We start from the raw sequence: 24,330 nt of genomic DNA, 5'->3' as shown, positions 1-24,330 counted from the left end.
AAAACCAGGGATTGAGAAAGGGTGCCTGAGTATAAGTGTTCCTTTGGGATCTACAGGTAGCTATTTATTCATCTACTCAGGATTATTACAAGCATCTGATGCTTTGGAAAAACTCAACTTCGAGATTTCAGTTGGATGAAAGTCAGCGGCGATCTAGTCAGACAGAGGTTGCCACTTTAGGAGAGCCAGAACTCTGATCTCGTGCTTGACCTAACTAAGGTTACTCATTTTCCTCATGGAGACGCAACCAGATCAGACTCAGGTTCTACCTCTATTAAACACAATGCTGAAACATCCAAGGAAACTGAACAAACGAAGGAGGCTTTAGCCATTCACAGCAACATCAACATAAGGACACACAAAGAAAACTCATCTATCCAATATACAGAAGAATACATTTCCCTTGTTCTGGAAGATTTATGCCAGTGATAGTTTTCTTATTTTATCTTCAGTGTGATCTATTTTCTCCTTGGCATAGGTGTGCAGTTCTACCAATTTAATATGAACTGCATGTGTGCTTTTTGGGTAGAACAGGCCTCATTATTTGTATCGTCTCTCGAAGTCCCTGCAAGCAGGTCAGATTTCACTTTCGGCTTTTCCCTACGGGTTGGTGTTCGCATGTTCTGATGAGCAGGGTCTACTGCTGAGGTAGCGCACAGACAGTAACTGCAAAAATGACTTCCAATAGGGAAAGGAAAAAGAGCTGCTTCAGCTCTACCATTTTCCTTCATTTTGTAGTATAAGTTATTGCATCAGGCAGCCTGTGCTAGGCAAGAAGTCCTGCAAATATGAGGCTACAGCCTTTGTTAGGTATGTCATTGTTCCATACGCTCCGCTTGGAGCGCTGTCGTAGAAGAAGAGGCATATTCCTGTGGCCAGGTCTTGCTCCAGAAGGCCTTCAGTTGCTCCAAATGATTTCTGTGGAGGGGAGGAAAAAAAGGCAGGAGCACAGAAAATCTGATATCTACGCTCAGATTTCAAAATAATACTAGCTCATGACCACTCCTGTATCTGCACTGAAAACAGTTCAGTCTTCCTTCATTTGCTTCTTACTCAGAAGCAGATGACAATGTATGCTACTCGGGGCCTTGCCATGTGTTTAAATGAAAGCTGGACAGAAACCAGCTATAGAGCGGTTACACATTTTCAAGCACTGTCTAGCTGGGCTGGCTCTTTTTATAGCTGGTTGGATATTTTTATGACACGACAATTACTTTGCATGTGTGGCCAGTTTAAGCTTCTTACACAATCTATCAGTTCATTTTTTAATATACGTAACATGTAGCAGGAGCCTTAGGGTGCCTGTACATGTGCAGGGAGGCTGCTCCGACACGCTGTAATTACAGTGCGTCAGAACAGGATCTATTAATTGAGTCTGATGGGGAACGTCTAGTTTATCTGCACTAAGGGATCCAGAACTCATTAGAAACTCAACCGGTGATTCTCAACCAGACTGCTGTAGCATCCTGGGGTGCCACAAGATCCTTTTAAAGGTGCCATAGGGTGCTGCTTAATATTGGCATGGTTAGGCGTACAAACACTTACAGATGATTCACTAGATAGACCCAGGTTAGCTACAAATACTTAAAAAAGTCTGAGGTGGAATCGATTGAAATTACGCAGCTTTCTGTAAGTGGTGTGGCTTAGATCAGTAGCGAACAGAACACGCATTCTCCCTTTGATGGGGGTGGGCAGCAAGCCTTAGACCGGGTTCGCCATTTCTAAACCAGTCTATGCGGGCCCAGTTTCTGTTCTATTACTGGTACAGACCAGTTTCGGATCGCTTATACTGGTAAAAGTGTAATGTCTCTACCTGGCCCCAAAAATTTCAAATAGGAATTCATAATCAAAACCACTCAGACCTGCTGTGTTCTTTCGGAGTTCTCTACCACAGAAGATTTGCTCTATTATTTTCCCATAGTCAAAAAATTAGTAAAAGCTAATGGCTGGCATTTTCCAATGAGGTCTTGAGTCTAAAGAGGTTGGGAACCATCAGGCTAGATGGTTACTTTGTGTTTCTTCTGCCGATTCTCAAGTGACATAAGACTACATAATTTGTTTCAATGTAAACAGTGGCTTGTTGAGTTGAATGGTTTTGTGAAGCAAACCATTTTCAATAGGTTGCTGGGGCCAAATGTTTTTCCCCTGGTCAGGCAGATAAATGTCTTAAAGCCATGCTGTTTCACCCTGTTCAAATCCCTGACAAACTGCTAACACAGAAAGAAGCGTTTAAGAGTGGATTCTCAAGGATAAGACACAGGTGTGTTACAAAAGTAGCTAGGTGACAGCTCCCGAGGGACTTGAGCAGGGTGGAAACCTTTCACATTTGAAAACCTAGTAGATGGAACAAGATCTGACCCTAAGACTTTGGGAAATATTTCTTCATTAAAACTGTGAAAACCTGCCCCAGAGAGACTGTGTCCCTTTAATTCTGTTAATTGAAGAGGTTTTAATATTCTGTATGTATTTCAAGAATAAGCTTAAATGACTTGTTCTTTATGGGGAAGAGAATGTCTCATGCACACAGAAAACACAGCCCAACCCTGCCCTCAGGTAACAGTACCCACCTGGTCCTGGAGAAACAGATCATTAGCCATCTGCACTATTCGATCCACGTGGATGATGCCCCCAATGCTAGACACATCTACATCTGACAGCAGTGTGAGAACAAGAATAGCTTCCACCAGCAGCTGCCTATACTCAGGCTGGGGTACATGGTTCAGCACGGTCTCCACATGCACAGCAAACTTGATTTCACAAGGGGTCATCTGACAAGTCAAGATTGGTTAAATTAGTGGAAAGCAAAACTGACAAACACTATAGAGGCCAAAGCCTCAGGTTCTGTTGATATTTTCAACACGACTCATGCAGTGAACAAGATTGCTTGTGTGAATACAGCTTTGTGCTTGCAACACTTTTTGCAGGCCCTGGACTTCATAGGCCAAAAGGTTTATCTGACTTCTAGAAAACTGTCACTCCGTTGCAATCCATCACACACAGACCTTACATACAGAAATACTGAGCGCTTAATTTGCAAATTCATTTTTTGATCATAATGTTATTTCCTGCGACCATCTTTTTGGATCACAGATTGTTTACAAAGCAAATGGTACTGTAGAGATTTAAAAATAACCACCAATTGCTACACGGCTGAGAGAACAGCCTCATTTCTCTAACAGAGCTATGGAGATGTCACATGACATGGTAGCCTCAGGAGGCAAGGTTTATTTAGCCCAATTCCTAATAACAGTAAAATTAGGTCTGACAGGCCTAAGAACAAATCCAATTTACATTTGTCTACATGCTAGAGAACACAGTTCCACAAAAGAAAGGGCTGCAATACAACAGAAAATGTCATCCTCTTTCCGTGCTGCTGGTACCACAACGGAATGAAAAATAATCCAGTGCAGCTGCCAGCAAACCTGCGCGGGTGTTATCCAGGGAGGGACACAACTGGGAAGCAGTGAAGTGGGGAGGGGGGGGAGCGGGGGCAGGGTGTGTATGTGGGCAGAAAATCCATGCGTTTTTTTTCTGCCTAAACTGAAAGATTCAAATATCCTAAGTTGGTGAAATACAAAAAGCAATGACAGCCTGCCGTCTGTGCAGCACTGCTGTCCTCCAAAAGCTGTGAGACTGATTCATAGATGCCAGGGGCTGGAAGGGACCTTACAAGGTCATCGGGTCCAGTACAAATCAGTGAAAAAATTGAGACAAGAAATGAATCTGTCGACTCCACAATACACGAGCCCATGGCTTGCTCCCCATTGTACTGGCAGAGAAGGCATGCACAGAAGGGGAGCTGCTCCAAGAGTGCATGGGAGCTGCTATGCTCTAGCGGCTGTGTGTGCATGAACCTACAGGCATATAAGCCTGCTAAACTGCCTCAACTTTAACTGCATCCAAAGCAGGGGTTTGCTGCATTTGCATGGCTACAGGCTCCTGCACAGGAGACTGTTACAGAGCAGCATCTCCCCCCTCCTCTTTTGAACCCATTCCAGTCTGTGCATGCCCTGAGAACAATGATGTCATATGGTGTCAAAACTCTTAGAGGAGCTGACACGTGGCTTGGGTGGTGGTGGAGAGAAGCTGGGTTAGTTCAGAGACTAGGATGCTAAACAAAAATAAAAGCCAAAAGAAGAAAAATATAGGGGTTGCACAGCCGTTCTGCACTGACAATAGGTCTTGAGCAGAGTGCATCCCCTATGAATAGTTAACACAAAGGCAGGCAGGCTTGGGTACCTGATCTTCCACTGAAATAGCACAAATTTGTTGACTTCTCAGGCACGCTGCCAGGTCTTCCCCTTGATTATGTGATAGGGGAAGAACTGGACAGAGGGTTGGGGCTTAGAAGAATGATAGAAATCTGGTGACCAGGGCATTTACACGACTGCAGCTTATTTGTTGCTGTACTGTTACTGACAGCTATTCATTTTCTAATGGCATATTTAAATCTGCCAGAAGTGCCTCGTGACGGGGATGCGAGTTGTTTGCATTACACCAAACCAAACAAAGACGTGTAAAGACAAAGTGCATCCATGTAAACAGACAAAATTGTGATCAGCCACCATTATTCTATAATCAAGTTTTTGTGGTTAGAAATCTCCATGTATTGATTGCAGTCATAGAATTTGAAATAGCTGGTGTAATTTCAGCAAATCAGAACATTTTCCTAGTATTCATGTTTGTATTTGCTGCCCTCTATTTTACCTTAAACAGGGTATGGTTTTTAAACCCTTCTTTAAGAGTAACAAAACAGTAAGAGGAAAAATACTGAATGTGCATTAGGAAATAAAACGGATCTTTTACTGTTGCAGCTTTCCTGGAAAATGGAATAGTAGCTGGGTTTGAAGACATTTAAATATCAAGGACTGTTCTTATACATTTCAAACACGAAAACTGTTTCTAAAAATAGAACGTGCAATTATTAACTCACTTGAGATGCAGAGCTCTTACCTCACTGCCTGTGGTTAAAAATAACTTTTCTTTTTTAATGCACATAGGAAATAGGATGAAAGTAGGATGAAAGTAAAATGGATGGTAAAGCACTTTAGGGTATACTACAGAAATTTTTAAAAAAGCAAATCTCATGTGTTCTAAACATAGAAAGTCCTGTTCTGATGAGGTAGGCCTAGTATTTTCAGGATTTCATCGTGAATATAATCTGAACCTACCATCCCAGTCTCTTAAGCATTCGGGCAGTCCTATTTAATTAAGATTCAAAGTTTATTACTACCACTGTAGTTTTAATTAAAGTGTTTTAAAACAAAAGAACAGCAAAGAGGAACGCACTACACATTGTGCCATAGAGTAAAACAGCTTGTCAGATTCTTAGGAAGGCTTCATTATTTCACTGTACCTCTTGTGTAGTTGAAGAAGGAAGAACATAGCCATCAATGGACAGCCCGTGGCACTAAAACAAAAACATTAATTTAATAAAGGTTAAAAATGGCCCTTAAAAAGAAACCCAAACCCTATTGATAGGGTGAGCATATGGGACCAAAGGAAATCCAGGACATTGCCCCCTCTTCCCCCACTGTGAAGTCGGCGGTGCTGCTGCAGGCAGAGGCACAGTTGGAGCAACATGGAGTACTAGGCAGGCAGTAGCAAAAGCGCTTGCCTGCCTGGTGTACCATGCCGCTCCGCCTCCCCACTGGACTGTGCCTCGTGCCCCTGCAGTTTCACCAGTTGGTTCGGACCAGCCTGTGAAATCCGGGACTGGCCCAGACAAACTGGGACATATGGTCTCCCTACCTATTCACATTCCCTTTGACTTCAGTCAGTTTTTTTTTTCCTGGAAAAGTTGCTCTGTGATATCCAACAGTTTTAAAAACAGTGATACTCCAACATGTTGTTTCACTTTTGCCGAAGAAATAATCATGCAACAACACCAAAAAACCATGAGAGAGGACATCTGAATGCTATAATGTAAATAACCCTATGCTGCACTTACACTGAAACACTATTTGCCCAAGTTACTTTTTGGGGGGTGGGGGGAAATTGCCTGCCTGTTTTCCCAGGCAAATCTGAAACATTGTCTTATGGGTTGTTTGTAACAAATAAAAACACTTGCTGTCTGTGAAAAATAAAAAGCGCTCTCTCGCTAGTAAAAGATCCCTTGGCAGTTAGCAGCCCCATAAGAGCAATAAATGAAAAATTCTTTGGAAACGAGCAACAAAAATGCTGAGGGACCAGATAAAATAAGCTTGAGGAAAGGACTGAAGCTAGAAACACACAGTTTGCCTAGGAAAACTATGAGAGGACAGGTATTAATGGTCTAAAGGGATTTTGGGAATCGTGATGAGAAGAGGATGAGCAAACAAAAATTTAGGGCGGATTTAACAGGATTCATGTAAGCCTCAAAAAAAAATCTGACCAAACACCATTTTCAGGTAAAGTAGGTCAAGAAAGAAATGGTATACACTATACAGAGGAACCAGAAAAGTCTTCAGATGAGAAAAATTCACACAGAGAAAGCTCGGCAGCATTAGCTTTTCACATATGGAAGCATGTTAATGCCCAGCTATTTCCATGGTAATGTTCAAAACTTAAATTGGTTTAAGGCTTAATATGCCAGACATCAATCAGATAGCTACTCAGCCCTAAGGAACCTAAAAAGCTAGGTATATTAACTTAAATTAAATTGCCTGGCAAATGTTGACAATTTTACAATTGAATTTAGTTACATTTTCAGTTGTTTCCTTTTTCTTGTTGCTGCGTGGAAATTACTCAGACATTAGGGAAAATAACTGACTATTCATGGAAACAGGGACATGCTGGCTATACAGAGTGCTGTCATGTTCAAAGAAAAGCCATTTTACTTCTCATTTCTCTCATGTTCGGTAATTTTAGGTGTTGTTTAATTTCACCCCAAGGCAAATGTTTAAGTTAACAGTAGCACTTTAATAAGCCCAGGCAGTGAATACACAAAGAATTCCATATCTCATGGCACTGATTAAGCCTATTAGGGCTCAAAACTGTGAAATATCTGGACTATTTGGACATGTAGCACATATTCCTACTTTCTAGCATGCAAGAGTAGCTTGTAAACACTCTGACCCTAACAGCAAATCACAAGGGCAGAATTTAAAGTCAAATTGATAGTCAAATTGAAGTCAGTGGGAGTTTATGATCTCCTTTTCATACCGTTTCTTAGGGCACACTGTTTCAAATGCCACACCATACTGAACTTAGAAATAACTTCAGGGATTATTTTTTAGCAGAGCCCAAATTGGCTTTAGAATATAGACACTACAAAATATTGCAGAATTTAGACATTTTTAAAGAGCAAGCAACAACTTCTTCTCCAATTTCCCCATTCAGTTATGAACTGGGGTGTGACAATGACCATGACCAGTTTAAGATGCGAAACACTGGAAATGTGATGTGTAGAATGTAATCAGTCAGTCACAGTTTTCTGCTGAATTTCAGAAGAAATACACTGATGCAAACACGTTTCAGTAGAGCTTTTTTGTATTAGTCAGATATTCCCACAAAATACTAGTTTCCAACCGCACTACCTTCAATCCACAGTACGTAATGCATCTGAAATACTATCCATGCAAGGTTATATACAGCCTACTTGTCTCTCACCTTGTATTACCATCAACTCACCTTCTGAAGGATTTTCCAGACTTTTTGATAGAACCCAATAGGAACTCTATTAATGGCACCATCAAGCCTTCTTCTGCGGAGCCACTGCCCTTGACGATCATCCCAGCTGATATTTACACTAGTCCCCGTGAGGGACGAAGTACTAGTGGGAGAGGATGGACTACTGCCTTTCTGCAAGAGACACAGACCACTTGTTAAACTGCAAACACTAATTCTTGCATGTTACATCATTTTGCTAGTTTCTGAGCAACATTACTGACTGATTTTGAAAATCTTGATAGAACGTGCTTATCATTGCTTGACCTGATGCTCTGCATCCAGTTCTCTTAGGAAAGAAAGCCTTCTCCAATAATCGAGGTAAAGATCCGTATAAAGCAGGAGTGTCAAGCTCACCTGGGACCCCAAGCTGGATCCACACTATGGGTCTCCTCATAGGCCAGGCCCAGCTCAGGGCATGCGGATGGCCAACACGGTCACTGGCAGCAGGTCCAAAAGTGGCATGAGGTCTGGTGGAGGTGGGGGATAGGGGTCCTGTGGCAGCAGATCTGAGAGTGTCAGTGGGTGCATCTACACATGCCCTACTGCACAGTAGACATTTGCACAGTCATTTAATACTTGTTTTAGCAAGTGCTAAATGACTGCACAGTACCTGCTGGTACTGCACAGTCCTGGTGGCACACAGATTGTTTATGACCCTACTGTGCAACAGCAACAAACGTCTCGTGTAGACGCACCCAGTGGCAAGCCAAGCTGGCCACCCATAGCCATAGCCAGTAGGGCCAAGAGGCATCAAATTCTGCAGCAGCCCACACCCCACAACCCTTGGTGGCTCACTGGTAGCCCAACAGGCTAGACAGAGTGGTTCTGCAGACCGAATTCAGCCAGTGGGCTGTATTTATAGAGCAACCCCACAGACTAAACTCTCAGTAATACTGCCACCATAATACTGATGAAAACAGAAATAAGTCACTCTGTACTGTCTTTACAACACCTCCCTTCCCATTCCCCTCTTGTTCTTCTCTACAAGTACTGATTCCACCCCTTCCCCCTTCCACTTATAAGATCAGCCTTTATTGGGGTAGAGTTGGAGGCAAACAGTGTTAAAAGCAATCTGAAACAACTGGAAACATGGTCAATACTTTTATTATAAGGTCAATGGAGGTTTGGAGGAGGACAGAGAAAAGGAAGGAGGCATGCAAAACAGGTTACACTAAACAGAACAGAACAGAACAGAACAGAACAGAACAGATAAGCAAATTTGTAGGCTTATTTTGAATCACAAACCATCCATTTGTCCCTCATTCTAATATAGCATATGGGATGAAATCCCTGTTCCAAGTAGGGATTTCTCCAGCATCTTGACAGCTGCAAAAGCATCTCTCTCGGGTGTCTCCTAAAGCTAGTGAAGGTATGACTTCAAACCACATGAAAGGAAACATCCACTGTAGGACTCTACTCCTTGGGAGACATGAGGACAGAATGGGAGATTTGCTGGCATCACGATGTCTTTCGTGGAATGTTAAGAATCCTGCCGCCCAGAGCTAGTTGTCCAGTGATAGTTACAAGCCCTAACTGGCACGTCTGCAGACCATATGAATTCACACCAATAGCTCTAGCTAAAAAATAAGATATTACAGGGTCTGTGGGTGCGTCTGATATGGCCTTCAAGCTTAGCCTCAGGTGACATATAGGATCTGTAATTTTGTTACACTTATTGGGAGGCACTTACTGCAGCAAACCTGCTGCACACTGGGGTGCACATTGGCCAACATCTGTTTTAGAAAATCATCTTTCCCTGCCCTGTCTGTACTTCAATCTCATTACACGAACCATCACTGTTTATCTTTTTGCTATTATTGACTAATGCAGGCTTCAGCAAGACAGAATTAAAGAGGACAGTGATCTACCACCTAAAGTTGTAACACCATCTAGAAATGTTCCCAGAGCCAGCAGAGACCGTACATTTTCTGGACGTTCTTGTATGATATCACTTAACTGCACTGTGCCCTGTTCTATCTGGGGCCAGGGAAAGCTCTTTGTATCCTCTTCTAGAGCCACTCAGAGCTGGGCACATGGGGGGAGTTCACTGAGATCTGAATCTTGAAACCCTTTTAAGTCAAACTGCTGGTGAAGCTAGTGGGAATCAGCCTGAGTAAGGACTGCAGAGTCAAAATACTGGAAAACTCTACCCCCTCCCGCCCAGGGCACAGATGTGATCTAAACTGCCTGTGCATCAGTGGCACTGGGGAGCCAAACAAGAATGGTCATGTTTGCCCTGCCGTGTTTGACTGAAAAGAGAACGTGGTTTTCATTTCACTCAATGTGGGGAAATAAAAATCCTTTCCTTTGCCCTCTTCACTTCACATGGACTGATACAACATTTGAATAATGCAGATGTACCAGGGCTGTAAAAATTACTCCATGCCAGGGCTGCTCAACCTCTGGCCCATGGAGACATTGCACCTGGCCTGTGGGGCTCCAGAAATTTGGCGGCAGGGGAGTGGTGGCCATTAATACAGCCAGCTTCCCCTTCACCAAATTCCCAAACCCCAAGCCCTGCGTGGCTGGTCAGGGCCAAGCACCCCTTTTCCCCCACAGAGATGGGCCACACCCTGCTCTGTCTCATGGGGCCTGGCCATGCCCCCTCCCTTCTTGCAGGGCCAGGTCAAGTGCCTTTCCCTGGTGAAGCCATGCTGGGACTGGCCTATTCCCTGGCCCCCTTCTCATGGCTGGATAGTGCCTGCCATGCTTGCCCTGGGTGCTGGATTGGGACCACTGGCTGGATCCAGCCTGTGGATGAGCTGGGCACTTCCCATCTGGCTTGCCAGGGAAACAAGTTGAGCATCACTGCTCTACACAGATTGACTTCTTTCATTTGTGCCAGTCCTAACCAGTTGTTTACTCGCATCTCATTTGCAACTCTGCATATGAATTAAGTGCACTGACAAAATGGCACTGAATCCTGTCCCTCTGTGCGTGGGAACATTGCAACAGAATTCCTATGCAGACGGAAATGGGACATGAGATAGGCCACAAGTATAAAAATGCACATATCCCTGTGACAATACATTCCATGAAGTTCGGGAGGCGCAACAATTGGTCTCCCTCCACTGGGAGCCAGCAGTCACCACCACAAAGTACAATTTCTGTGTGTACGTAGAGGTATGCATCAGTTTAGGACAGCTAAGGGAGGCCTCCAGCACTATCCTCTTTGAGGCTTCTGCCAACTGCTAAAATATGATGGGAATTTGAGGGCCTGAGCCACAGTGGCTATCTGGAAAACACAAGTTTCTGCTGCAGAGCATACTGGGAAATAACAGGTTATATAAACAGCTACCACCCTTTAAGAGTGAGGGCTTAGTAAAGAAAAAGCTGCTGCTGACTTCAGCGTAAAAGGATGCCAGGTGGAAAACAAACCCACATTACTTAAGAGATTTACTTCACCTCTGTGTACTGGACTGGGATTTGGCCAAAAAATCTTGGTCAAATATACAGAGTGAATGATACTTCTGAACCAAGCAGCTGCCACAGGTCCTCTGAAAAATTTCTATCTTTTCCTATCTTAAGCAGTGTCTTGTTTGGTACAGGCTACCCAAATTAGATTTATAGGACTGGTTTAAACATTTTTATTTGTGAGACTTAGGGATCCTGATTTTCTCTGATAAAAAAAAAAAATCCCCAATTTTTGGATTAAGAAAAGTAACCCCAAATCTACATTTTTCCATGATGAAAATGAAACACAACTGATGTGTAGATATATATTAGTGGTCTTTCATTTTAATCATGGAAAAGTTTAGATTTGGGATTACTTTTTTTAATCTGGAAATTGGGGATTTTTTTTTTTAAATCAGAGAAAACCAGGACCCCTGCCTACTAAACAATTTTACAAATTTACTTTTGAGAATCTGAATCAGAAAATTAATAAACAAGGGTCAAAACTTTTGATGACAGTTCCATATTGTTGTCATTACCTGTACTTGTCATTAAACCAGGCTGCTGTATATATAGGGTTTAGGTTAGCTACTAGCCTATCATGTAAGGGTGTAACAATTATGCTCAAGCCACTATAAACTGCTGTGATGCAGCTGTTACGTTGGCATGGTCATATAAGGATGCGAGAGAGTAGCACAACTGCTGTCACTTTAACCCTTCTACAGCCAACACAGTGATTTAAACTGCGATTTCATATGCATTAAACTTAAAATCAGACAGCCTAATTTAAAATTCTTACTTAGGCCCAGAAGTACACATGAATTTGGAGGGAATTTCACCCAGGTCCCTGGGTGTGCATCGCAATGGGGCTAGAAAAGACCATATTGTAAGAGGAATGCTGCCACCATCCTACTCGACCAGTACCACAAGTCCGTTTTTATTAATTAAAATGTATTATAAACCTCTAAAATAAAGTGGATGCCACTCCTATTTCCACATTACCTCTAAACATTCAGGGCTGGCAAACAATTTAATTGGGCGGTCAAGTAGGTCATTTCAGCACAACACCTAAAGTTTAAAAACACTAACGTGGAAAATTAAACGTTAGTTGCAAAAGACTGGAAATGAGAACTCACTCCCGATGAGGGGGACCCCCCCACCAGAATTTCAGGAAAAAAGGAAAGGAAAAAAAAGGAGAAAGGAAAATAACGTTCCATAAGGGGAAAGCTGCCTGTTGTAGGTCACTCCCCGCAGAGGAAGCAGAAAAACAGATTGCAAGTCTCTGAACAGTGTTTTACCGTTGACCTGGAAGCGTGTATGCTGCTGGTCATGGAATGGCCCCCATAAAAGAACTACAAAACAGAAATAAAAACCAACAAGTCAGACGACTATGCCAGGAGAGAAGTAAGACAAGGTGACACGTGTAAAAACAAACAAGCAAGGAAGCAAGCAAATGAGGATTAAACTGCCTTCATTCATACAAAAAAACCCATTCCATTAGTTGGCCTATGGAATGGTTGTGGTGTGCACTCCTCACACCAGTGCAATCCCATTGCCATCAGAGGATAATCTTGATTCACACCACTGTAAGTGAAATCGCAAGCTGAGAGATCGTTTAGCGCTGACGACTTTCTGATTTTTTACATTTCCCCGTTGCTATGGAACCACAAGCTTTCCACAGAATCTGCCTCAGGCAACATATATATATATATATATATATATATATATATATAAAAAGAGAGATAAAAAAGGCAGTCTCCACATGACGCAGATCTGGCACTGCAAGTTTCTATTTTTTATTCAGTATCCATTATAGTGTCAACAGCCTGTATTAGTACTTAAAAGTTATCCCATATTTTGGAATCAGACAGGCAGGCTGGCAATGCTTAACAAAACTAATGATGCAGCACACTAACAGAAATGGTCAGATACTGATTGATACCTAGAGCAAATTCCCAATATCTTTATTTTCAGTTAAACCACATTTAACAGCACCTTACAGACAAGCTGCAAGACTAATGGGCCTGATTTTCAGAAATGCTGAGCACCTGCAGAAATCAGTGCAAACAGGAGGTAGCCAGCATATTAGAAAAGTGGCGCATAAAGAGTAGAATACAAAAATTTAAAGACGCAGAATATTCACTGTCAAACTGATGTCTTGGAGTCAGGGTTTATCCCTGATAGCTCAATGAGTCTTAGCAGGAATCAGCTGAAATAGAAAATTAATGGCATGGCAGTAGAAATACATGACTCTTTTTCTGTTTTGAAATGGCATCTCTCTTTCAAACTGATAATAATCTCAGGAAGCATCTTTTTGCATTACATTTCAGCATAGCTGCTACTGTGCTGCATCTGTATTCAGAACAACGTAAGAACACTGCTATCTGGTGGCTGGTTGGGTAATCAAAAGCAGAACAGAAAGTCTTTAAGTAGGAAAACACTCAAGTCAGGTGCTGCCAATTTGACGTGAGCTACTGATATTCATACTCTTTAATCTGTATAGCTGTATCAATTATTAAAGATTTTCAGAGACTGAAATATAAGCCCTTTTGACTATAACTACAATCTAACAGCAGTTTCATAAGCAAAACTGCACTGTAATAATAAATTAAATGATTTCCTATGTCAACATTGCAGTGTTCTCTATTCAGATCACAAAAAGCTTCTTGGTTCCCACATTTTAGGATGAAGTTTATATAATGCCATAGTAAGAGGAAAGGTTAAAATGCATTCCTACATTGCATTAGTTATTTCATCAGCACTTAACCTGCTATTCATCTAGAATACAATACTCGTCTGCAATTAAATATATAGAAAGAAAACCCAAATAATTCCGTCATGTAAATAAAAACTGAATGTATTATACTTCTCAAGGATGTTTAAATACAGCAACCAGCACAGAAAAACTCTAGCCATCTTGGTATGTACTTCATACTGTATATGAATTGGGATAGTACACAAATCCCTATGCCTATTCAGATAAGAATGTTTCTTTTCCTTCCAACCTGCAAAATGCCATACTGAACATAGGTTTAACAGTGGTTCTCAACCTTAGTGGAACTGAGGCACTCCTCACTAAACTCAAGGAACACCTCCATTATGGCATCCAATTTCAAAAACTAATGTATATATTACAGTGCTTACCTCCTTGTAGGGATCAGGGCAGTGGGAGTGGGGGAATCGTCGAAGCAGGGACAAACTTGATCCTGTGCATGCTTATCTCCTCATACCCTGGGGCACCCTTCAAAGGATCTCATGGCACCCTGGGTTGAGAATCACTGCTTTAACGTGACCCATGTGTCAATTTGATGTATACCTCTTTGTGGTGCAAAATACTACTTGAATCCAAGATTTTTAGCATTCATATTATTTAATAAAACCAAGAATTCAGTTTAAATTCAGATGCCTTTACTGCTTTAGAAGACTACAGGTGGCTGAATTTTTTCTAAATTGAATATTTGCATTAAAAAAAGAAACATTTCTTTAAAAATATTTTCCTTTTTTTGTTTTTAACAGCCAACTATACTACATGTAAGTAAATAAAAAGGAAATTCTTGCAACTCACCACAAATGTAACTGAAGCTAGAAATAAAACATTCAGTTTGCAAACTGCTCTCCCCTTTGTACTCAGGACATTTAATTGTTTCTTCAATCCTTTGACGACCTAAGAAGTACTCAGACAGGGCCCTCACCTGTTTCATCTCACTCTTTAGTCTATTAATGCCACTCCTCTCTGTTTTAGTTGCTCCAGTGTGCCCCATTTCATGAATGGAAATTGCAGGGCTGGATGAAGTGGAATCTAGAGGCCGCACTAACGAAAGAAGCAAGACAGTTTTATTCATCAAATGCAGCCACTCACTATGTTTAAACAATAATAAAAAACACAAATCAATGGCTGGAAGGCAGGAACAAGGAACCTATAGCTATTATGCTCCTACACAGGAGGCCATTCTAGTTCTTGCACTTTGGCTAGCCCCGACAGCGACCTTAGCCTCCCTGACTTGTGGCACTGCTTGTCATCTTTAAAACACAGTAGGTACAAATCTACCCACAATGCTTAGCTTACTCTTTTTGTCCAGAAAATTCACATATTTCTGCAGACCTCTCCAGATATGATTAAGTTGCCTTATAATAAGGCTGGATTCAAAATTCTTTAGTTCTGAATAATATTTGGAAACTGGAATGAATAATCACATTTGGTGTTTTGGGAAATTAAATCACTATGTTCCATAAGTGATCTGTATACTTTTAAGTACATTTTTAAAGCAGAGACTGCTGCTGACAAACAACTTAAAATTAACTCTGCATTTAAATAGCTGTCATTTAGCATTAAGGCATAATGATAGATTTTGATTTTCTTTGATAAAAAATTCCCCAATTTCAGACTTAAAAAGTAACCCCAAATCTACATTTTTCTGTGATTAAAATGAAATCAAAATGTAGATTCGGGGTTATTTTTAAATCTGAAAATTGGGGATTTTTTTTAAATCAGAGAAAAACAGGATCCCTGGTCATAATACATCCAAGGACCCAAAAAGAATACTTACTGCTTCTTTCCACACCAAACTCTTTTCCACTCAGAATATGGTGCAGAAGGTTTTTCATATCAAAGGGGCTTAGATTCATTAAGCTTTCTGAAGCTTCTTCACCTAGTAAAAACAACATTTTCCATTAGTCAAACAGCAATTTTCAAGGGAAAAAAAAGCAAGGAAAAAATACTGATTAGCCTATCAGGCTCTAAAGACCAGGGACTTAACCTGGACAATGACTTTATGGTCCATTATAATCTACCAGATACTTGCTCATCTCTGCACTTCACAGACGATAACGGTACTCCTGACATATCCGGCTCTCTGCTAATCAGGTGTTTACTACATCTCTTGTTTGTTAGCTACCTGATAATTTCTTATGGATTCTGTTTTTATTTACATATGGAGCTTTACGCATCTTTGTTCCACCACTATTTAACTCTGCTGTGCTTGCTTCTCTCCCAGAGACCTAAATAATGGTACTGTGATACCCAAAAGCTTTTCTAAATCTGTCTAACCCAAATATACAGCTGGTCCAATAAAAGATATCACCCATAAAAACTCTTACCTCTCATATTTCCTGGATGGTTATATAACATCCGCACATAAGAACGTTGCATTAGAATGTTCACTTAAGAGGGCATTTTAATAATTTAACTTGATTTTTTTTAAGAGGGAAGCATATATCATTCCTTTTAACATTGGGGTGGAGAGGGAAGAGGTATTTGTTTACTGCAAATCACCATATCAAAGGTACAAATGGCTTTACCTGAACAGTTTAGACTCCGAGCCAGCTCAGTGGCCATCACCTGAATTATTAATCCAATGCGGAGCCTGAGCATCTCTGCAAAAAGGCTGGGCTGTGACCTAACATACATTGCCAAATACACCATTATTTCCTGTGGGAGCAAATTAAAAGACAGCTATTTATTGGCAGTCATCTTGACGCTTACCATAAACAGACAGCACAAGAAACAGGCATTCAATTAGGTGCAGCATGAGGAACACTCTTCCTGCACCTTTTATACCTATTACCTGTGTAAGAACTGCAATACTGATGTCTTGTCCGCTGGCTTCGTAAATAAGATTTGTTAGCTCGTCAGGTGGCAAAGGCCTAGGAAAAGTGAATCAAACAATTAAGAGTGACCGTGATGCTTAGTCATTTTGTACATGCATTAAAATGAGTTTTGATACTTTGTTAAGATTCATGTTATGATACAACTTTGCTATAACAACAGGCCTTCCAGGCAAAAGACTCACTATTCTTTCTGAACACAGTATTTGGAACCATTACAACACCACAGAAATGTGGAGAGGCAAGATACATACACTTAGGAGGAGGTAATACTTACGTAGTGATAGTTTTTTCTCGAGGCTCAGGCGGAAGGCCTACGGTGAGCTGTTTGTGGTGCGACAGGAGGTCTGTGCAAGCCTGTTAAAGCATGACAGAGAAAACAAGAGAGTGGCCTTTGTTAACTGATGGGGAAATTTTTTTTTAACTCAAGGTGATAGCGTACCCCTCCTATGGGAATTCTTCATTATGGACGAATTTGCTAAGGGACACATATTTGGAGAAAGATCCCCAGCTGCAGTAGACTGTCATAGCTCCAATGAAGTCAATGGAACTACTGTAGTTCAACCCCGGCTGATGCCAATGAAAGCCAACCCTGATCCCAATGAAAGCAATGGTGCAGGGGGGCGGCGTAAGAGACCTATGGGAATATTCCAACTCTTACTGTAATGTTACTACTTGTAGGGGTGGATCCAGAGAGGGTGCAGTAGTATGGCTTCTCCTTTATTTTGGATTGGAGTGCACCACAGGGGCCTCCAGGGACTTCTTAAAGGCTCTAAAAGCATATGACAATCCTCCTTCCCTTGTCCTTTCTGCTCATGACTCCTCCCCACTTCTTCCCTCACTCCCCTGCCTGCCTCTTCTCTGTTGTCCTGGGGGCAGGGCTCAGAAGCCATGGGCTTGCTCCAGAACTGAGCAGGGTGGTGGGGAAGAACTAGTCTCCAGCCATCCTGTTGCTGTCCCACTCAGCCCAGCTGGGTTTGGAGGCTCCTCAGCCCCAAACAGTGGAGAAAGCAGCAGCAGCAGGCAGGGGAGCAGGGAGACAGAGGATTGGAAAGGACTGGCCTCTGACCAGGAAGGGTATGGGAGGAGGGATTTTCATGCTCTTTAAACATTTTGGGTATTTATACACATGACGCTGGAGTCTGCTGGAGTGTGGTAATTACCATGCTCCAGCAGACTCAATTAATCAAATCTGCTCCAACGTGCTGTAATTACAGCATGTCAGAGCAGCTTCTGCATGTGTATAGGTGCCCTTTAAAGTCCCGACAGGCTCCTTTGGTGTGGTCTGCCATTGCTGGTGCGGATGAAGGAGGCTAGGAGCAGGAGGTGCAGCCAGCCCTGTGGCTTGCTGCTTCTGCACCTCACTTCGTTATCTACAAGATAAAATAGATGCTTTGGAAAAAACATTTTATAGCAAGTAACCACCCTATGAATGACTGCATACTTTCAAAATATAGCCAATTTATGCCTAAATAGGTGCTGCCATGTGTTACTTTTTATGTTAGTCTATAAAAGTAGGCTGGATCCTGTTGAACTGTCAGAGGGCCCTGAACTGAAGCTGGTGACAGTGGAGCAGTATTTTCCCCTTTTTTGGGAACCTAGGACACCTCCTTCAGGGAGATTAAACAAATACCTTCTGCCTAGTTGACTGTGAAGCCCCTATCATCTTAAAATTTAGACATGCTCCAAACCAGCTAGTCTACTGTGTCCCTTCAGGGGGACAAGCCAACAGCAAGCCCTACATTTGGAGAAACAATACAGTATCTGCAAGTTTTGGAGCTGAACTAGCTTTATCAAAACAGGACATTCGCTGAATGACAGTCACAGCTTTAACATGGCATTACATAGGCTGAAACAGCAGCCTAAAACACGGCTAGAAATAATAGCAAGGATCAGTTCTTGGCACCTTACCATGAACTGGCACATGCAGGTAAATTTAAGTCTACACTAATAATTTAGGGTCAACCCTCAAACAGCCCAAGCCGAATAAATTGTCCTGAATTTTCATGTGTATCTTGCCTTGAAGTTGCTACATACCTAGTCCTCAAGAAAAGCTCTTCAAGAAATCAATCTGCAGACTATTTGTATCTACTTTTGTGCTTAACTCCAAGTCAAGCACAGGACATTTTGGAATTACTGCAGGATCTGGGTACAGTTCAAAACACACTGTGGGGAGGGGCAGGCTAACAGAAGGCAAGGTCCCAGGTTGTGAATCAGCAGAACTTCCAAGGTCAGGCTGGACTGCTGCTGGCAGCTGAGCTTAAGGATTTTCCATAAAAATGGTGAGAGTGAGGGCAGCCATAAGGTTGTCCCTAACCAACACAGTAAACACAGCCTGACAGACAGGCTTACAAACAGCAGAAAGGAAATCAACTTGTCTATAATCAAACTCCATTATTAACTTTATCTAGTTCCAGATACTTTGTCATTCTTGTACAACTCAACATAGTTCTACTGTATTGCTCTAGGGTTTTTGGAGCACAGATCACCTTTTTCTTGTGTTTCTGCACTTGTCTATGACCAGGGGTTGTCGGCACTGAAGTAATCCATTGTGAACACTTTGGTTTCCAAAACATTTTTAAAGCACTAATTAACCTCTTCCCTTACCTCTGAGTCTATCATTCTCACTTCATTAATCTATAATCCTCAACTCTTTAAAATACCCAAGCAACCTCTCTCAAGTTTTACCCTGCTTCTCAGAAAAGTTCTAGGCAGGCATGATGGATATCATTATGTTTTGCTGCTTTTCTAAAATATACTGAAGTACACTATTTGCTTTAACACATTATTGTGAAGCAAAACCAGAAGGCAGCAAGCAGAGGCCACCTTTGAATTATCCTCTGAACGTTAACAAACACACTCTTCAAGAATCATCATGTTTTGGGAAATGTAGGCCCTTTACTGAAGTGACATGCAACCTTTATTTTTGTTATACCTCAGCCAGGACTTCCACTCTCTTTTTAAGCATGCCAGAAATGTATCGGATCAAACCCCACTCTTGATTCAGGCCTGCCTTGTTGTAGAGCTCATTGAGCAGACAACGAACAGTGACTCCATACTGTCCATTTAGCTCTGTATTCCAGTCAGGACCTCTGCCACAAGAGAAACAAAGAAAAGATGACATTGATTAGATGCATCCAGAAGCAAAAAAACAACAGATAACTAAAGATCTTAAGTCCAGAGACAGGGCAGATGGTAAAACATAGAAAGCAAAACCCCTTTATAGGCTGAGCCTTGCAATACTGAGTCAGGCTGTCCAATACTAATCCAGCAGATTACTTAGGAAAAGAGTTTGTAAAAGCAGTATTGAGAAGCTGAGCCCTCACTGGAAGTCAGTAAGATTTGGGCATATAAATCCCCCTTACTTTTTTTTGAAAATCCCAGCCTTAAGCAACTGCTTAACTTCAGGCATGTCAGGACTTCTACTAAAGTCAGTGGAACTGTTCCCATGATTTAAGTGAAGCAGGTACTTAGATGCCATATTGGACAATACTGTGCAGAAGAAACCTAGAAGAATAGCCTTCACCAATCACACTGAAGACTGCATCAGTTTTTGAGATGTATCAGGGGTTTCCAATATATTTTCACTTTGGACTTTGTCATGTTGTTAATCAAATTTCCACACTTTTTGTCCTATTAAGATTGTATTCCTTCAGGTAACAGGAAAGGTGTTATGGTGCTGCTGCTGTCATGAGAAAAGTACTGAAAGAGCCAGTGATTATATTTCTGTAACTGAGGCCTGGGTATGAGAATTCTGCCCTCTAGCAACAGATTACAGAAATCCAGATGCTCTGGAGAAACAGAGCTAAGGCTGCCCTTCTTGGAAGGATATATATAACTTTTCACATTTCTAAACACCGGAAAGGAAAGGGCACAAAGAGGAGCTGTAAAAAATCTCTTTTGTTCATTTCTCCCTCTCCTGATCTACTTCAGGAAGCAGCACAATGGTGAGGAACTTGGCTCCCTGCTGTCTATGTTTCATAATATCATGATAATTGTCTTCAACTATTTTTATAGGGTGCATCAAAGAGGATTTGCTTTTCAAAAGATGTTGCTGTCACAAAGGCATAAGACAAGGAGGGAAGGGAATGTTATATGTAGCCAAGTAACAAGGCTCCTCAGTGGAAATGTATAAATATGATATCCAGGACAAAGAAGATGCAGAAAAATGAATCTCCTAGACATGCTCAGAAAGACCCAGCTGTGAAAAACAGGACAGAAAAGTAAACAAAAGATCAATCCTTGGGGCATTTGGAAAGTCCAGCAGCAAGTGAAGCTAACTCTGCTAATATCCCATAGCTTTCCCACAATAATAAGAGTAATAATTACTATTATTTAAAAAAACCCACCCAGATGTGTGCATTAGAAAATTATCTCTGACAAGTTGACTCTGGATTAAATTAGGGCCCTATTCTTATCACCTGTTTAGTCACAGGTCTACTGTGCTACATTCAACAGCTTGGAGTAGACATTCCCCAAAGGATTTTGAGAAGTGTTGGGGTTTAAGCCAATCGTTCACTTAAATACAGACAAAACAAATGGTCAAATATTAAAATGTGTCCTACCTAAAAAAAGGGATGCACTCTACTCTACTGAAACAAATGTCTACAGTTTCTCCAAAAGTTTTGGAAATATCCATGTGCATTCCAATTTGCATATAAACTTTATGCAAATTAACTCTGAACAACAACACCAATGACAACAACAACAACAACAATAATAATGAATCAGATCCTAGGTTTTGCCTTTATGGAGGGCTTACGTATTTGATTTCACTGAGCTTTGTTTCAGACATGCAATGCCTGTTCATATTCTTATACTGAACACTCTTGCTTTTATTATTAGCTGTGTTTACCATCTTGTCACCTACAATCTGTATATCTGTATATCCATATATATGTATGTTTGACGTTAAATATATTTCAAGGAAAATCATCATGGTACTTAAGGTACCTACAAGCCTTCCTATAAAGTGCAAGCTTAAAATCATTACTGAGATTTTGTATGAGGGCAGTCGTGCACATACTGTACTTCCAGATGTGCAAGGGACATTGCAGAGAAACATCCATCAATAACTTACTTCATTATATACAAGATGTATAATATATCTGCTTGATCGTGTAGTGTTGGACACTCCTTCAACTGTTCAACTAATTTCTCACAATCCAAATCACCATGAGCATCTTTGGGTAAATGTAAAACAGCTTCAGGATCCTGATTATTAAAAAAACCAGAAAACAAAATACAAGTACCTGAAAGAACTAATGGAGAAAAATAGTTCTCGAACTCTCTGGCTATGGAGAGGGAGCCAAGAAAAGGAACACACTAATGCACCTCCTCATCTGAAATATAAATTGATTATGTACTTTGCACTAAGCTCTTGTGCAGATGAAAAAATAATGACAGATTAAGTCCCAGAAAATGCAGCAGCTGATAGAGAGCCCCTCCTTTAAAAGTCATACTGCATTGTCTCACATGCAACACATACTTTTTCCCCCCAAAAAGAGGCTATAAATTGAAGTGCACAGTACGTGTGAGAATTACAGTAAGAGCAGTTTCTACCAGATACTGGCAAAAGTGAAAGTAAAATCTGCACACAACTCATAGGAATAAAGTAATGAACAGTCTGGGCTCCCTACCTGCTGCTACTACCCAGTTATATACTACAAAGATAGATCTTTTTTTCCGTCATTCTTCCATTCAAAAACAAGGCGCATATATTCTGTGGCACATGTATGTCAGAAAATACAGTATTTCTGTCCCATTGAATCAACAGGGATTTCATCACTGGAAACCTGTTTTGGGCCATAACAACTAGAAATTATATAAACGCAGGAAACAAACTATGTTCCTGTGACTTTCTACTACTTTCAAAACTAGAAGTGCATGGGTATTAATCCTTTTCAATTAACAAATTTTAGTTGAAACTAGATTGATTTCCATGTATATCTTTACCTCTGCCTACATAAAAGTGAAGATGTTTATCAAAAATGTTCTTACTGAATAAAAAGATAATGCCAGGAATTAAATGAACATGTCAGCAAATCAGATAAGGGCAACACAAAAAATGTGGTAAATGAAGAAAGCCTCAGTTTAATAAGCTATTGAGAATACTACATAACGAATATATACTGAACCATCTACCAGTACCCTGTATAACACCTGCATAGACAGGCCGTGACCAAGGGGGTTCCTCCCCTGAACCGTTCTCTAACCACTCTGTTGGAGCCAACTATCTCTGCATTATTGTGGGTTTTGCCTCATGGATCCACTGAGTGACATATCTACCAGCCTTGCTCATGTACTTCACAATTCCACCCCACGCACTGCTAGGAATGCAGCTCCAGGGTAGACAGGATATGGGGAGTACTCTCTCCTTCCCCAGTTCTACTGGTGTCACATTGCTCTAACCCTACTGCCTATCAATCTGCACTTGCCTAGCAGCAGGTGATGTCAGATTTGCCCCTGAAAGGTGAGTGCGAGTTATTTTACTATTTGTTTCAGAGCCACAAAAGGAAACATTTAATACAATAATGTACAGTTAAGTAATATCCAAACAAAGAGGAATCCTCTAATAGCCACGTAATCATTCCAAATCCAACTCTACAGCTTACCACTTATGTGTAGCATAAACATTTAAGCAGCTTACCTTTAATTTAAGTGGATGTGGGGAATCAACTAGATTGAGAGATTTCCGGTGAGTGTTTAAAACTTTGGTGGGGAGAGACATGGAAACATCTGAAAAGCCAAGCAAGCAAAAACGTTATTATTAAAAACATGTAGAAGGAATGCAAACACCCATGTAAAAAGAATTATGAGGTAAATGTGTTAAAAACACCTCTAGAAAGCCATGGCACATGCAGCTTCAAAGAAAACTCCTCAGCAGTTTGTCTTCCTTTCTTTAGCACAAGCTGATCCAATATGATTTATGATCTGATGGTGCCCAAAGGCTCAGGGAGCCCAGGGGCTGCATTATGCTATCCTAGTGTCTACTGAGAGACAGCCTGCTCCTCAAAAATGTTAAAATCTATTGACCCAATTTAAGCCATGCATTTGAAGCATGTACTTAAAACTGTAAGCATAAGTAGACCTCATTGAGGCAAACAGCCTAAAACAACAGAACACAGGTCAGAGGGAGAGTGAAATACTGTACTACCAACCTAGTAGCTAAGATAAGCACATACACTGTTTATTTCACACTGTTTCTCACAGTCCAGGACAGACTATACATAAAAGATAAAGAAGAAAGCTCAGTAAACGTGGACAATATTAACCTATACATTATTTATATGGAACCTGCTCCAATGCCCACTAAAGTCAATGAGAACCCTTCCATTAACTTCAAATTGACAAGGCGCACTATGTTGATTACATGCCTATTTATACACAGAAAATGGATAAAACTGAATGGTTCCTGGATATAGTCAGTATATTATTACTATATTATTTTTAACAGTCACATTTTTCACTTGTCCTTCTATTTCTGGAATTTATTAAAATCTATTTGCATTTTTTGGCATTAACAACATCCATTTCACAAATTACTAAAAAAAAAATATATATATATATCTATATTATATCTATATAGAGATTATATAGCTATTAGATACAGATATACATCTATATCTACATATAGTTATATTTATAGATAATTATATATTATACATATATAATCTATAATAT

At 40.9% G+C, this 24,330-nt stretch overlaps 1 protein-coding gene across 5 annotated transcripts in view; it reads right to left on the bottom strand.

Annotated features, from left to right (window-relative positions):
• PHKA2 (phosphorylase kinase regulatory subunit alpha 2) overlaps positions 1–24,330 on the bottom strand; it is a 56,998-nt gene continuing 32,668 nt past the window's right edge. For 2 of the 5 annotated variants that reach the window (XM_019529226.1, XM_019529229.1), the window contains 13 exons: positions 23,297–23,385; positions 21,728–21,861; positions 19,583–19,739; positions 16,925–17,004; positions 16,608–16,686; positions 16,342–16,471; positions 15,591–15,692; positions 14,736–14,854; positions 12,342–12,395; positions 7,612–7,782; positions 5,357–5,410; positions 2,568–2,768; positions 1–918 (listed from right to left, as the gene is read on the bottom strand). In XM_019529226.1, the coding sequence (XP_019384771.1) occupies positions 745–918; positions 2,568–2,768; positions 5,357–5,410; positions 7,612–7,782; positions 12,342–12,395; positions 14,736–14,854; positions 15,591–15,692; positions 16,342–16,471; positions 16,608–16,686; positions 16,925–17,004; positions 19,583–19,739; positions 21,728–21,861; positions 23,297–23,385 (1,544 nt within the window). In that variant the 3' untranslated portion in view covers positions 1–744. The other 3 variants (XM_019529227.1, XR_002099808.1, XM_019529228.1) reach the window with 3 other exon arrangements.

This window comes from Crocodylus porosus, unplaced genomic scaffold (assembly GCF_001723895.1).
Source record: "Crocodylus porosus isolate Cpor-Errol unplaced genomic scaffold, CroPor_comp1, whole genome shotgun sequence".
Taxonomy (NCBI): domain Eukaryota; kingdom Metazoa; phylum Chordata; order Crocodylia; family Crocodylidae; genus Crocodylus; species Crocodylus porosus.
This window is presented reverse-complemented; position numbering and strand designations above follow the sequence as displayed.